The 14,074-nt window shown below is 43.5% G+C and overlaps 1 protein-coding gene across 1 annotated transcript in view; it reads left to right on the forward strand.

Moving 5' to 3' along the window:
• Positions 1 to 14,074, forward strand: part of LOC143026332 (transmembrane protein 145) — a 209,735-nt gene that overhangs the window by 192,471 nt on the left and 3,190 nt on the right. Inside the window, exons 2-4 of the mRNA XM_076186540.1 lie at positions 4,678 to 4,840; positions 8,864 to 9,100; positions 10,673 to 10,810. Coding sequence (XP_076042655.1) covers positions 4,678 to 4,840; positions 8,864 to 9,100; positions 10,673 to 10,810 — 538 coding nt within the window. The remainder of the gene's footprint in view (positions 1 to 4,677; positions 4,841 to 8,863; positions 9,101 to 10,672; positions 10,811 to 14,074) is intronic.

Consider the following 14,074-nt stretch of genomic DNA (forward strand, 5'->3'; position numbering starts at 1 on the left):
CTTCCCCACCTCTTCCTCCTCCTCCACCACCACCATCTCCTCGTCATCCTCCTTCGCCTTCTCCTTCTCCACCACTACCACTTTCTCCCCATCCACCTCTTCCACCACCACAACCACCAGCATCATCGCCACATCCTCTCCTCCTTCTCTTCCTCCTCCTCCACCACCTCTTCCACTACCACCACCACCATCACCACCACCGCCAGGCACCATTCCCTGCAGCTCCAACACCAACACCAACATTGTTCCTTCGCAACCCTTTCATTACCTACCTACCTCCTTCACCTTTCCCTCCTCCCCCCCTTTCCCTCCTCCCCTCCCCCTCTCCACCACCGCCTTGCCTGTAGGGGTCTACTTAGTCGCCTTCTTTGTCTACATCTTGGCGCAGTAGAGTATCTTCCTTCCTCCTTCTCCCCTTTCCCCTCCTCCCTTAACCCTCCTTTTCCTACACCTACCCCACCTCTCCTTTTTATATTTCTCTTCCTTTTCCTCCTCCTCTTCTTTCTCCTTCTCCTCCACCTCTTCTTCCTACTCCTCCTCCTCCTCTTTCTCCTCTACCTCCACACCTGCACCTCTTCCTCCTCCTCCTCCTCTTATTTCATTCCCCCAATTGGACTCCCCCCGGCCCCCGCCCCCTCATCCTTCCTCCTTTCCCGATACTCTCTTATTCTTCCAATTTCCTTTTCCTGACTCCAGCGGCCCCCCTCCCCCTCCCTCCTCCCCCCACTCCCCCTCCTTCCCCCACTCCCCCTCCTTCCCGCCCTCACTCCCTACTCCTCCTACCCTGTGTACGTAGGGTGTCGAATGCATATTTTATGCAAGCAATATTTTAGGGGGGCGTATTGGCACCCCTACGGACCAGGGTCGCGCAGCATTGTTTTATGATCGGAGAGTAATCTCCACAATAAATAGATAAATAAACAAATAAATAGATAGATAAATACAAATTGATGATCACTTTGAATTTCTATTCTTCCTCCGGTCTCCCGTCTTCCTTTACCACCGGACTGAAGAGCTGGTTAATTTTGATAAAATATCTTATTCCCTTCCCCCCCCCTCTCTCTCTCTCTATCTATCTACCTGTATCTCTATCTCTCCTTGTCTCTGTCTACCTGTATCTCTATCTCTCCCTATCTCTGTCTACCTCCCCCCTCTCTCTCTATATCTCTCTCTGTCTCTCCCTCTCTCTCTATATCTCTCTCTGTCTCTCCCTCTCTCTCTCTCCCTCTCTTTCTCTCTCCGTCTCCCTTCCTCTCTCCCTGTCTCTCTCTGTCTCTCCCTCTCTCTCTCTCCCTCTCTTTCTCTCTCCGTCTCCCTTCCTCTCTCCCTGTCTCTTTCTCTTTCTCTCTGTCTCTCCCTCCCTCCCCCTCTTTCTCTCTCCTTGTCTCCCTTTCTCTCTCTCTCTCTCTCCTCTCTCATGTTATTTTCACACTTGCCCTGCCTCATCCAGCTTTTTCCCACCTCACCCTACCTATATTTTCTAGAATATTCTTTCTCACCCTGTTCCACCCGACCGCACCTTACACTGCTCTGCTCCACCCTGCTTCAGCCTAATCCACCCTGATCATCATTGCTACCCCCTGATCCACCTTACCCCAATGTAGTTCACCCTGGTCCACACTGATCTACTCTGCTTCATCCTGGCCCACTCTGATCCACTTTTCTTCACCCTGATCCACCATGCCACAGCCTGGTCTACTCTGGTCCACCAGCTCACCCTAATCTACCATAATGAACTGTGGTCCACCCTACTCCACCATATTCAGCTCTGTTGCACCATGTTCCAACCTATTCCACCCTGGTCCGCCCTCTTTTCTGGTTCACCCTGCTCCACCATATTCAACTGTAACGCAGTGTTCCAACCTGGTTCTCTCAGGTCCACCCTGATCCACCCAGGCTCACCCTGACCCTGATCCACCCTGATCCACTCAGGTCCACCGTGGCCCATTCAGGTTCACCCTGACCCACCTTGGTCCACCCTGGTCCAGTTTGATCCACTCAGGCTCACCCTGCTCCACCTTGTTCCACTCAGGTCCACCCTGATCCACCTTGATTCATCCAGGTTCACCCTGCTCCACCTTCATCCACTCAGGTCCACCCTGATTCACCCCACCCTACCCCACGGAAGGGCGTGGTCAGTGTCAACGAAAGGCTTGCGTGTTCTTGGCTGGTCACGTGCCCTAAGTAGGGAGTTTTAGGGGGAGGAAATTAGGGCGAATTCATCTAGGGGTGTAAGGGAAGAAAAATGTATATGCTTATGGACTCAGAGGGCTCTCGTAGACTGAATAAAATCTACTGGCGGCAAGTAGATAAGTCCTGGAATGATGTGTGTTACTGACTGGATGCCGCGAGATGGGAAGCGTGGAAGATGGAAGACTAGGTAGAAGGTTGAGAGACGAAGTAGAGAAGTTTGCAGGAGTGACATGTCAGATGAAGCTGTTGAGCGACTCTGTGTTTAAGAGTGGCGTAAGAATAGCTGATTAATAGAAGATATACTAAATTGACTATAAACACTTTATTTATCTATCTATTTATTTTACGATATTCAGGAAACATAGTGACTGTATTCTTATCCCCTGTCTCCAGTCATGTCGCGTGGCTCAGGTTCGTAGAGGCTTCACTAAAAGCTCCAAACATATTCACTGCATTGAAATTCCATTCAATAACCCTACAAATAGTAATAGGGTATGAGGTATTACCCATTATATATACATCAATCCAATTACAACATCCAGTAAAAAAAAAATGGCCTTAATTTTATTTATTATTTATCTATTTTAATTTGTTATATTTTTCTGTTTTTTTTTTCTTCTACTATTTCATCTAAGGTTGTTGCAAAATTTCTTTCACCTGTACGTAAAACTGTGTGTGTGTGTGTGTGTGTGTACGTTTGTGTGTACATGTGCCAGCGTGCATATTCGTGTATGTGCATGTAAGCGTGTATGCATTATACGCACTTATATATACTTACAGATACATTTATACATAATTCTATTAAGTCGTCGCGCTTTCCCCTCGGGCATTAGAATAATAATGTTTTTTATCTCTATGGGGAGAGGGAGGAGGGAGTCTGCAAAATAAGAGAAAGGATAGAGATTTGCGTCTCAGTTCATAAATGTTCACATCTTCTTCTTCTGCCTGCCTGCCTGTGCATAGTATTGGAATGGGCCCTATATTTGCGGTCTCTCTCTATCTATGCCTCCCTCTCTCTCTCTCTCTCTCCTCCCTCTCACTCTTTCTCATATCTCTCTCTTTTTCTCTCCCTCCCCTCTCTCTCTCTCTCTCACACACACACGCACACATGCACGCACACACACAAGACACCACATCGTAGACTTAGGAAGAAATGTCGGAGTCATGTATTAGTGTATGTGGGGGGACAGTTCCCCCTATGCCTCCTACCGCCGCCGCCACCCACTTCCAAGGGATCAGTCTCCGGTTGTCATTTGTTCTTATGTGAAATGAAACAAATACGGTCGGAAATGAGGATTACTCCGGGGACCGAAAGTCAGTCACCGGGTCTGCACCTCTTGATGGAGGTGAGGAGGTTGACGGCTTTTGAAGACGCGCTGGAGGGAGATGCTTCTCGCCGACGTCCGTCTCACTGAAAGTCCACGTGTTGGTACCTTACGTCATATTCACATAAATGACACCACGAACTATTGATTTATCTTATTCTATTTTAATTTTTTATTCTCTCTTTATTCTCAATACTTTGTTTTTTATGTATTTGCTTATTGATTGATTGATGTATTTAATCATTTTCTATATGTTTATTAATTTATTAATTTTTTATCTAATTATTTTCTTGTTTATTTTTTTCATATTTTCTTCCATTAAATCAATACATCATTAATGATCAAACATTATATTTCTTCATTCATTCATTTCCTACTATTCACTTGTTCGTTTATTTATTTATTTATTTATTGCATTAAATCAGTGTATCCTTAATGCTCGAACACATTTACTGGGAGTTTTTGTGTTGATCCTTTCACAGCAGTGAGGAGATGTTTCCCCTTCGTTGGAATACAATCAGCTGGCGTCTGCCAGAATGAAATGATATTTAATTGTTTGGCAGTGGAAGGGTTCATCAAGATGAATTTCATGCAAAGAAATTCATGATTTGTCTTTGTTGTTATTACGTTGTTATTTTTGTTGTTGTTTTTGGTTTTGACCACGCAGTATCCTCGTATGTGTTGGTGTCTATCTGTGTGCACGTGTGTGTGTGTGTGCGCGTGTGTGTATCTGTGTGTTTGTGTGTATTTGTGTGTTGTTCGTGTTTATTTGTGTGTGTGTGTGTTTGTGTGTGTGGTGTGTGTGTGTGTGTGTGTGGTGTGTGTGTGTGTGTGTGTGTGTGTGTCTGTGTGTGTGTGTGTGTGTGTGAGCATGTATGTGTGTATCTATGTCCATGTGTGTGTATGTGTGTGTGTCTGCGTGTATGTATGTGTATTTGCTTATGTATGCGTGTCTGTATATATATATATATATATTTATATATATATATATATATATATTATATATATATCTATATATATATATATATATATATATATATATATACGTCTGTATGTGTACACCTGTATGTAAGTGTATATGTATACGTATCTGTGTATTCAAAGATAGATATACCTCCCACTCGAACCCAATCACTAACTTCTGCTCCTCCTCGAACAGGTTCTGGTACTTGAGCATGGTGGCCTGCGGCCGCGACTCGTCATGCACGTGGCGCCATGTGGACGACATGGTGGAGATCGAGTACGACCTCAACATCGTCAACGGAGAGCCCTTCGCCACGGACAACAACCCCTTCGAGTATCACTTCTCCTTCGATAAGCAGGTGCGGATTCCCTTCGAGGGGGAGGGGTTAGGGGGGTAGGGGAGGGGGCTATTTTTTTTTTTTTTTTTTTAAGGATAGAAGCACTAGATAACGACAGTCCAAAATGGTAACGATAATGCTGTGGGAGATTTTTTTTCCATCTCAGCTGGTACCTGCTCAGCGAGGTGGCTGAGCATGACAGCCGGTGTCCGAGCTTGGGGGGTTTAAGACCGTATCCCTTCACTGATGTCACGTGATGAGTCTTGCGGGATTCGAACCGTTTGTCTCTGGCTTCCTCTCGCGTCCGCTACTACCATTATCGCCACCGCCACCCACCACCAACACCATTAGCATTACCACCAACCACTACTACTATTCATACCACCACTATTACCACCATCACTCAGCTTTATCACCAACACTCATCTCACGCCACAACCATTTTCACCCACTAACACCATCACCCAGCACGACCCAGCACCACCAGAACCATACTTTAACACCACCACCGCCCGCTGACACCACCACCACCCACTACTACCACACTTTAACACCAACACCATCCACCACTACCACACTTTAACACCAACACCACCCACCGCTACCACACTTTAACACCAACACCACCCACCACCAACACCACCACACTTTAACACCAACACCACCCACCACTACCACACTTTAACACCAACAACACCACCCACCACCAACACACTTTAATACCACCACCACCCACCACTACCACACTTTAATACCAACACCAACACCACCACCACAGGTGCATACGAAGGTCACTGGCAGGCAGGCAGGTGTCTCTGGTCTCAAGGTCGTCCAAGTGGCACTTGAACCAAGACGATGTGAAGTCTTCGTGTCAAGGGCGACGCAGTGATGGTCACCTTGAGTCGTTTTATTCTGGTTTCGGTCGATGATTTTATCCTCTTTTTGCTAACAGGGAGTTCAGCCTGCTAGCCTTTCTCGCTAGCATGCTACTCGCTTTTGCTACTTCGGTTGAGTAAAAAACGACTTCGGTAACGATTTTTTATTTTCAAATTTCCAAATTTCAAATTACTCTTGCTGATGTCATCGAGAAGCTGAATGACGAACTAAGAGATGCTAAACCTAGAATGCGAATGTTAGACACGTTTTCGAAATGTCCTTGCAGAAGTCTAGGATATTGTAACTGAAGTCGTTTCGGAGTAGCAAAAGCAAATAGCATGCTTAGTGTGCCGCCACAGGCTTCAGAACTTAGTGATTGATAGTGGCTCACGGACTGTATCCACGTAAAAAAATATTAAATTAAATTAAATATGGTTAATAAATATAGAGGAACAATAAATAAGATTAAACAGAAATAAAATAAAGTAAAATAAAAACTAAATGTGAATCAGCTATGCGAAAATACAATAATAATAATAATAATAATAATAATAATAATGATGATGATAATAACAGTAATAATAATAATAATGTTAATTAATAATAATAATAATAGTAATAATAATAATAATGATCATGATAATATTAATAGTACGTATATGGATATAAACTAAGGACGATTCTCTCACTCACTCTCCCTTCCCCTCCCCCCCAACCACCCCACCCCCGCGGCCTCCATTATAAGGCCGAGTGAACACACTACATGTAGGGTATTTCCAATTTCAGTTTGTAAATATGAAATTTAGTCATGGGATATGAGTGCGACTTTTTTTTTTTTTTTTTTTTTTTTTTTTCGCTAAAAGCCTCGAACGGAACACGCTTCAGTGCACGTGACAATTTTGTGTCAGTTTTTTTTAATAAACTACCTGCCTTACAGCCGCCACCGCAGCTTATCCGGAAGTGTGTGTGTGTGTGTGTATGTCTGCGTGTGATCCACCATGGTCTTTGTATCACGTGTTGGACTCGTGATCGACAGCTATTTCCCTCCCGGAAGAGAGCTCAGAGCTCGTATATGACCGATCTATGGGTAATCACACACACGCACACACACACACACACACACACACACACACACACACAGTTGGAACAATATGCTAATAGGAAAAGGATACAGCCCAAGTTGGAACCGCTAATGAATTTGAGTCTTGGAACGAACGATAATTGGAGAGTAAGAGACGGAACCCCACGAGCGTTGTTCCCTGTATACAATTAGGTAAACACGCGCGCGCACACACACACGCACTCAAGCACATACGCACATACACGCAAGCACACATACATACACATGTACACATACAAAGCACGCGCGCACACACAATGCACGCGCACACACACACACAACAATGCACGCGCGCGCACACACACACACACAACAATGCACGCGCGCGCGCACACACACACACATAGACGCACAAACATACGCAAGCACACGCACGCATACACACAAGCACACGCACACACACATACGCAAGCACACACACACATACGCACGCTCACACACACACACACACGTACACGAAACCCCCCAAGCGCAGAGGTTTTATTCAGACGTCTCGGAACCCGCTACACCTTCGGGGAGTGGAGGGTGGGGAGGGGGAGGTGAAGGAGGTAATCCTTGACTAAAGCTAAATCAGGAGAAGACCTTTGCAAGTCTTCAGCCCTTGAACGTCGAGCGTAGTGCTGCTTTCTTCTCTCTACAGTACCTATCTGTCTCTCTCTCTCTCTCATCCTCTTTTCCTCCCTTTTCCCTTCTTATAATTTCTTTTCTCCAAATCACTTTTTCTTCTTTCCTTCTCCCTCTCACATTTTCTCTCCCGTTCCCTTTCTCTCCATGCTTCTTACCTCTCTCTTTATATTTTTCTTTTACTTTTTCTCTTCTCGCTCTCATCCCCGTTTTCTCCTTTCTTTTCTTTAAACTCTCCCTGCTTCTCTCTCTCTTCATATTTTTCATTTACTTTTTCTCTTTCTCTTCTCGCTCGGTATCATTTTTCACTCGTCCCCGTTTTCTCTTTTTTTTCTCTTTATCCTTTAATTTCTTTAAACTCTCTCACATCTCGTCTCTCATCCTCCTCCCCTTTCTCTCCCTAACCTCTCTCTTTCTCTCTCCCTTTTGTTCCTACCCCTTCCCCCTCTCTCCTCCCTTTCACACATTTTCTTTCCCTCCCTCCCCTTCTCTTTCTCTCACTTTTGTTCCTGCCCTTTCCCTCTCTCTCCTTCCTCTCACACATTTTCTCCCCCCCCCCCACTCTCTTTCTTTCTCATTTGTGGTTCTTTTGAACTTGGTAATTGTGCACCGCCCCTGTGCCTAGTCTTCTTTCGGGGGTCCGCGCAATATGAGACCCGAAAATCATCTCATATATTCTCTCGAACACCAGTTTCCTTTAGCTGAGGTTAACCCGCCAGCCCATTTTCCCTTTTCTTCTTCTTCTTCTTCTTTTTTCTTTTCTTGAAGAAAACCTCTGATGCCCGTTTTCTTCCTCTGCGCATCTTTCCGCTCGGACTCTTCCGAAAGGAAGACGATCCAGAAGCTGTCGCTCCCTGGACGTTTAGTAATAATGAATTGAGCCGTTTTTTTCTTTCCCCCCTCCCCCCCTCCCTCTCTCACGTTCTCCTTTCTTCACCTATCCCTCTACCTCTCTGTCTAGCTCTCACTTTCTCATTCCTTCCTTCTGTCTCTCTTATATTATCCTTCCGTCCGTGTGTGCGTGTGTGATTCACCTTGGTCTTTTGGATCACGTGTTGGACTCGTGATCGACAGCTGTTTCCCTCCCGGAAGAGAGCTCAGAGCTCGTATGACCGACCTATGGGTAATGCTGTGACCTTACACGCACACACCCACCCAACTCCCCACCCACGAGAGTTGGAGTAACGACTCGAAGCGCAGCGATACTGAAATTATTTCAGCCCTGGGCAGGATTCGAACCCGGACCGCCGTAGTGACAGTCGGGGACTCTTCCAACCGCGCCATCAAGTCGTGTGTTTGTGTCTTTCTCTCTCCCTCCCTCCCCCTCTCCTCTCTCTCTCTCAGAGAATGCAAAACTCCCAAAGGAGCCCGAGACTCCTCCCGTGGTGGTCCCTTCTGACGTCCGCCTTTGACCTTCCTCGCAGGACACGGCCGAGCTCTACTTGATCTGTGTGCTGCTCTACGGCTGCATCCTGGTGCCCCTCCAGCTCTACGCCGTGTGTCGTCAGGTGCACCCCATCACGCGCCTCTTCACGGCCATCCTCATCATCGAACTCGTAGGGCTCCTCCTCAAGACGCTCCATCTCGTCGTCTTCTCCTTCAACGGCCAGGGCAACGAGGGGGTCAATATCACGGGTGACCTCTTCAACATAGTGGCGCAGGTGGGTGCTGATTAGAAGATTGATATTAGAATAGTAATAATGATAATAATAATCGATGATGATGATAATAATAATAATAATAATAATAATAATAATAATAATAATAAAAATAATTATTATTGTTATTATTAATTGGTGATAATACAATAATGATAATGATGATAATAATAATAATAATAATATTATTATTATTGTTATTAATTGATGATAATACTAATAATTGATAATGATAATAATAATAATAACAGTAATAAGGATTATTGTTATTATTATTAATTGATGGTAATACTAATAATTGATGATAATAATAATAATTGATGATAATAATAATTGATGATAGTAATAATAATAATGATAATAATATTGATAATGGTAATAATGATGACAATAATAACTAATAATACATGCATATACCAAGGGCTTCCCCCCTCCCTTACAAAGGAGGTAAACAAAAAACAAAGGCATAGAAACCACTCCCACCCATTTCATCTCCACATACTCCACTCCCATTCACCAACCTTCCCTCCCTCTCTTCTTGGCTCCTCTTGGATGATGGGTCATCCCAGCATCTCGCCCACTGGTCTGGGTCAGAAGCAGTAATAGTATTGATAGATGATAACTGATAATATTGAAGAATAATAATCATAATGATAATAAGAATTACAATAGCAATAGTAATAATAATAAGTATAGTAATACTATTATTAGTAATTAATAATAATATTAATGATAATGATTCAAAGCAAAAAATAGACTGTCTCAGTCACACACACATATATATGCAGGGTGGTGCAAAAGTCTGGACCCATAGGAAATTTATTATATAACAATTTACAGTTTACATATAACAACTGATTTAATTATGAAAATGTAACTATCAAACAATGACCACATTTGTCGAAGGATGTGTGCAGTTTTTTGGACAATACATTTCCAAGGAAATGGATTGGACGTCGAGGACCGGTTGAATGGCCATCAAGATCTCCGGATTTGAGTCCTTTGGATTTTTTCTTATGGGGACATCTTAAATCAGTGGTTTATGCTAACAGACCAAGAACATTACAAGCACTAAAAGATAACATCACACAAGAAATTGAAACCATAAGAGGGAATAGCTATATGTTGACAAATGTACAAAAATCATGTGTCTCGCGAGTAAGAAAGTGTTTGGAAGAAGATGGAAATCAGTTCGAACACTTATTGTAACTGTAAATTGTTTGATAGTTACATTTTCATAATTAAATCAATTGTTATATGTAAACTGTAAATTGTTATATAATAAATTTCCTATGGGTCCAGACTTTTGCACCACCCTGTATATATAATATATATACCAAGGGCTTTTTCCCCATTATACAGGAGGTAGCCAAAGTCAAAAGCATAATTCTGCTCCCATCCCCATTCACCACCCCTCCTTCTCATCTTGGCTCCTCCTGGATCACAGGTCATCCCTGCATCTCACACACATCCCCATTGTAAGGAGTGAGACCTTTGCTTACACATAATCATGATCAATTTTGAAAAAACAATGTGATAATGCCATAATTTCTGATTTATGTTTTCATTTTACAGTCCCTCTTCATGATTCTTCTGCTGCTGCTGGCCAAGGGTTGGGCCATCACCCGCATGCAGCTCTCCCGCAAATACCTTGTCTTCATACTCTGGGCTGGCTATTCGGTCCTAGCCCTCACACTTTACTTGTGGAATATGGTAATGCCCTTGTATTTTCCTCATGTTTATTTCTTTTGTATTCAGAAATCTGAAATGCACCTTTGTATTGACATTGCATCATATTGTTTATCACTTGATTCATTCTTAGAACTGAATTGCATTATTTGTGCATGGAGATGCAGTGACTATATATTTTGGAAAGTTGCTTCTATTGGTTCAATTAAGCTTACGTCATGGAAACAGTTTCACACTAATACAACACAAGACTTGAGAACTGTTACCAGCCACTGTGGTGCTGCAAGCATTTCATTTAGTGGAACTCAAGGCAACAGTTAAATCCTATGTCATATTAGTGTATGCCACTTATGTGGTTTGTATTTCATGTGAAACTATTTTTAACAAATGTTTTACATTCTCATCAGAATCTCCCAAGTAATATGTTTCTGATATTCAGTATCCTCTCTGTACCCTTATTGATTCATGAATATCTTTAATATTGTCCCTTTTCTTTACTCTACCCCCTTGCTATTACTCCTGACACCAAAGATTCAGATGAAACACATCTATCTGTTTGTATACCAAGAGGATTCTTTCACTTTATAAGGGAGGTAGCCAACCAAGGCATGCACCCAGCCCCACTTATCCTACTCCCATCCATCACCCATTTGTTTCCTTTTTATCTTAACTCTTTTGTGGATGAAGCGGTTACCAATGATGGGGCATCTGTATGTGGTGGTCCTTCAAGATGGACATCGAGGCTACCCATTTTCAAAACCTATAAACCCACTCATGTCCATCAGGAGGTGCAGCCTTGAGGGGCTGACACTTGGTCTCTGGACTGGGCCCAAGATTTCTCTCTATTAATTTGAGCTAAATAAATTGCACTTTTTCATTCCTGGAGAGCTGATAACCAGCGACTGCTCTCCTCTCCTTACAACTTTTAGCCAGTAACATTGAAACAATCCTACACTGATACAATACAAACAACAGTTCAAAATTCCTCACAGAAAGATCTGTGGGAAGCTGAGGATTGTTGCCACTTTGGGGTGAAATTCATACATACATACATATACCAAGGCTTTTTCCCCATTACAAGGTAGGTAGCCAAAAAGAAAAAGTCATAAAACTAATCCCACCCATTCCATCCCTATATACACTCCACCCTCCCTCTTATCTTAGCACCTCCTGGATGATGGGTCATCCCTGCACTTTGTCCACTGTCCTGGGTGAAACTCAACATTAATTGATTGATTGGATGAAGAGTCATCCCTGTTTCCCCTCCTCACCCACTGCCCAGGTCAGAAATATCAGTGCACCAAGAAGACTTAGCACTGGCTGGGCGTGGGAGAGGGAAACCAACATAGCTTTGATTCCTGTTACGAGCATAGATTCCCCTTCCTTCTTCTATGCAAATTTTTCACATCCTCACTCTTCCAGTACCACTTCTGGTTCTTCCCTCCAGTGTACTCCTCTTACGGAGCAACTCATCACCATCTATGCATTTGTCAACTCTGTCATTCCTACACATTTTTGCATGATTGACTTTCTTACTACATTCTCTAATTACTTTATTCACTTCTGGTATCATCTTTACACCCTTGTTGACTTGTAACTATATTCAATGATTCCTTGTTCTCATTCCTGTTGTAGGGTGGGCATATGCTTTGACTTAGTAACCCCTCTAATAAGTTGGAAAAAGTTCTTTGGTATGTGTAGGGAAGCTAGTGTCTAGAGAGATGAAAATTGTCACGAGAAATAGGTTTCTGGGGATAAATACAAAGATAAAACTGTTTGAGGGAGTGATTGTGCACATCACTGCATTGATCAAAGTAGGAATTTGTAGGAGACAGAAAGGAAGAGCCTAAATGTGTTTGAGATGAAGTGTGGCTTACAAGGAGAGATAGAGTGAGAAACTTGGAGGTGAGGCTGAGAATGTAGGTGGAGAGAGAGCTTGCAGATAGGGTTGATCAAAGAATGCTAAGATGGTTTGGACATATGGAAAGAGCGAGTAAGAGAAGGCTAGCAAAACGAGTGTGGAAAACAGAAATGGATGGCATAAAGGGGCATTGGATCCAAGAAATATGTCAACTAAGGAAGAGTGCAAAATAGTAATAATTGTTGCCTTGAGTTTTACCAGGTGGAAAACCTGCAGCCCCACAGTAGCTGGTAAGAGTCACTGGGCCCTCCCACAGATCGCTCTGTAAAGGAACTTTGGACTTTTGTCTGTGTTGTCTTGGTGTGGGACTGTTTCTGTCTCACCGACTCGAAGTAGTAAGAGGAATAGAACAGTCACCAATTGTCAAGTCTCCATGTGTGAAAAGATGTAAGAAATACAGTTGAAGGGGACAGAGAGATCTTGAGCCCAGGTGTCAGCCCCGCTGGTACTCAACGTTGATTTCAGAGTGTGCAAAAGGTATGAGCGAATAGAGTTGTTGCATATGGATGAGGAACAATGCAGCCCAAAGGGATGTATTCATTGCCTCCTCTTTATCCCACCCACTGACCCAGGGCAGTGGGTGGGATATAAGGATGACCCGTCATCCATGAGGAGCTAAGAGGAGAAGGAGGAAAGGGTGGTGGTGGGGAGTGGAATGGGTGGGAGTGGGTACATGCCTTTGACAGGGGCTCCCTCCCTTATAAGGGGGAAAAAAACTCTTGGTGATGATGATATGGTTTAACGTCACAAACTCCCCCCTATCAGGAGGCTAGGACGGTGCCCTTTACAGAGGACTTTGTAGCGTGGAATTTAATGAACCATACTCTTGGTCCAACTTTGCTGGTGGCAGGGTTCGAACTGCCATCCCCTCAACCTTTGCTGCAAGTAACGACGTCCTAACCCGCTTGGCCAGCGGTATATAGATAAATAGTATAATTCTGGAGTGCATTGGGTGTTAGAGAGAATACCATATAATGGAGCAGTAGGGGTAAACCAACTCCATCTGTTGGGACCTACTTTGGAGGTGCTGTGTCTTACTGCATTGCCACTGACTTGAGCAGTGTAGTAGGGCACAAGGATGACTCATCATCCATGAGGTGCCAAGATGGAAGGGAATACGATTGGGATTTTGGATGGGTGTGGGATAGATAAAGGTAAATGTATGCTTAGACTTGACTATCCTCCTTATAAAGGAGAAAAGGTCTTTTGGTATATGTTATGTATATATGTACACAAGCTTCACTCTCATCATCATCAACTCTTCGCTGCCTCCGAATCTTTTCCTCAACGTCTCATGGTCTCCCGTACCTCCTTTCTGTATATGCTGCCATATGCTTTCTGAGAATGCACTGGCAATATAATTTTGT

This window comes from Oratosquilla oratoria, chromosome 6, assembly GCF_046742065.1.
Source record: "Oratosquilla oratoria isolate Oo_2021 chromosome 6, ASM4674206v1, whole genome shotgun sequence".
In the NCBI taxonomy this organism is placed as follows: domain Eukaryota; kingdom Metazoa; phylum Arthropoda; class Malacostraca; order Stomatopoda; family Squillidae; genus Oratosquilla; species Oratosquilla oratoria.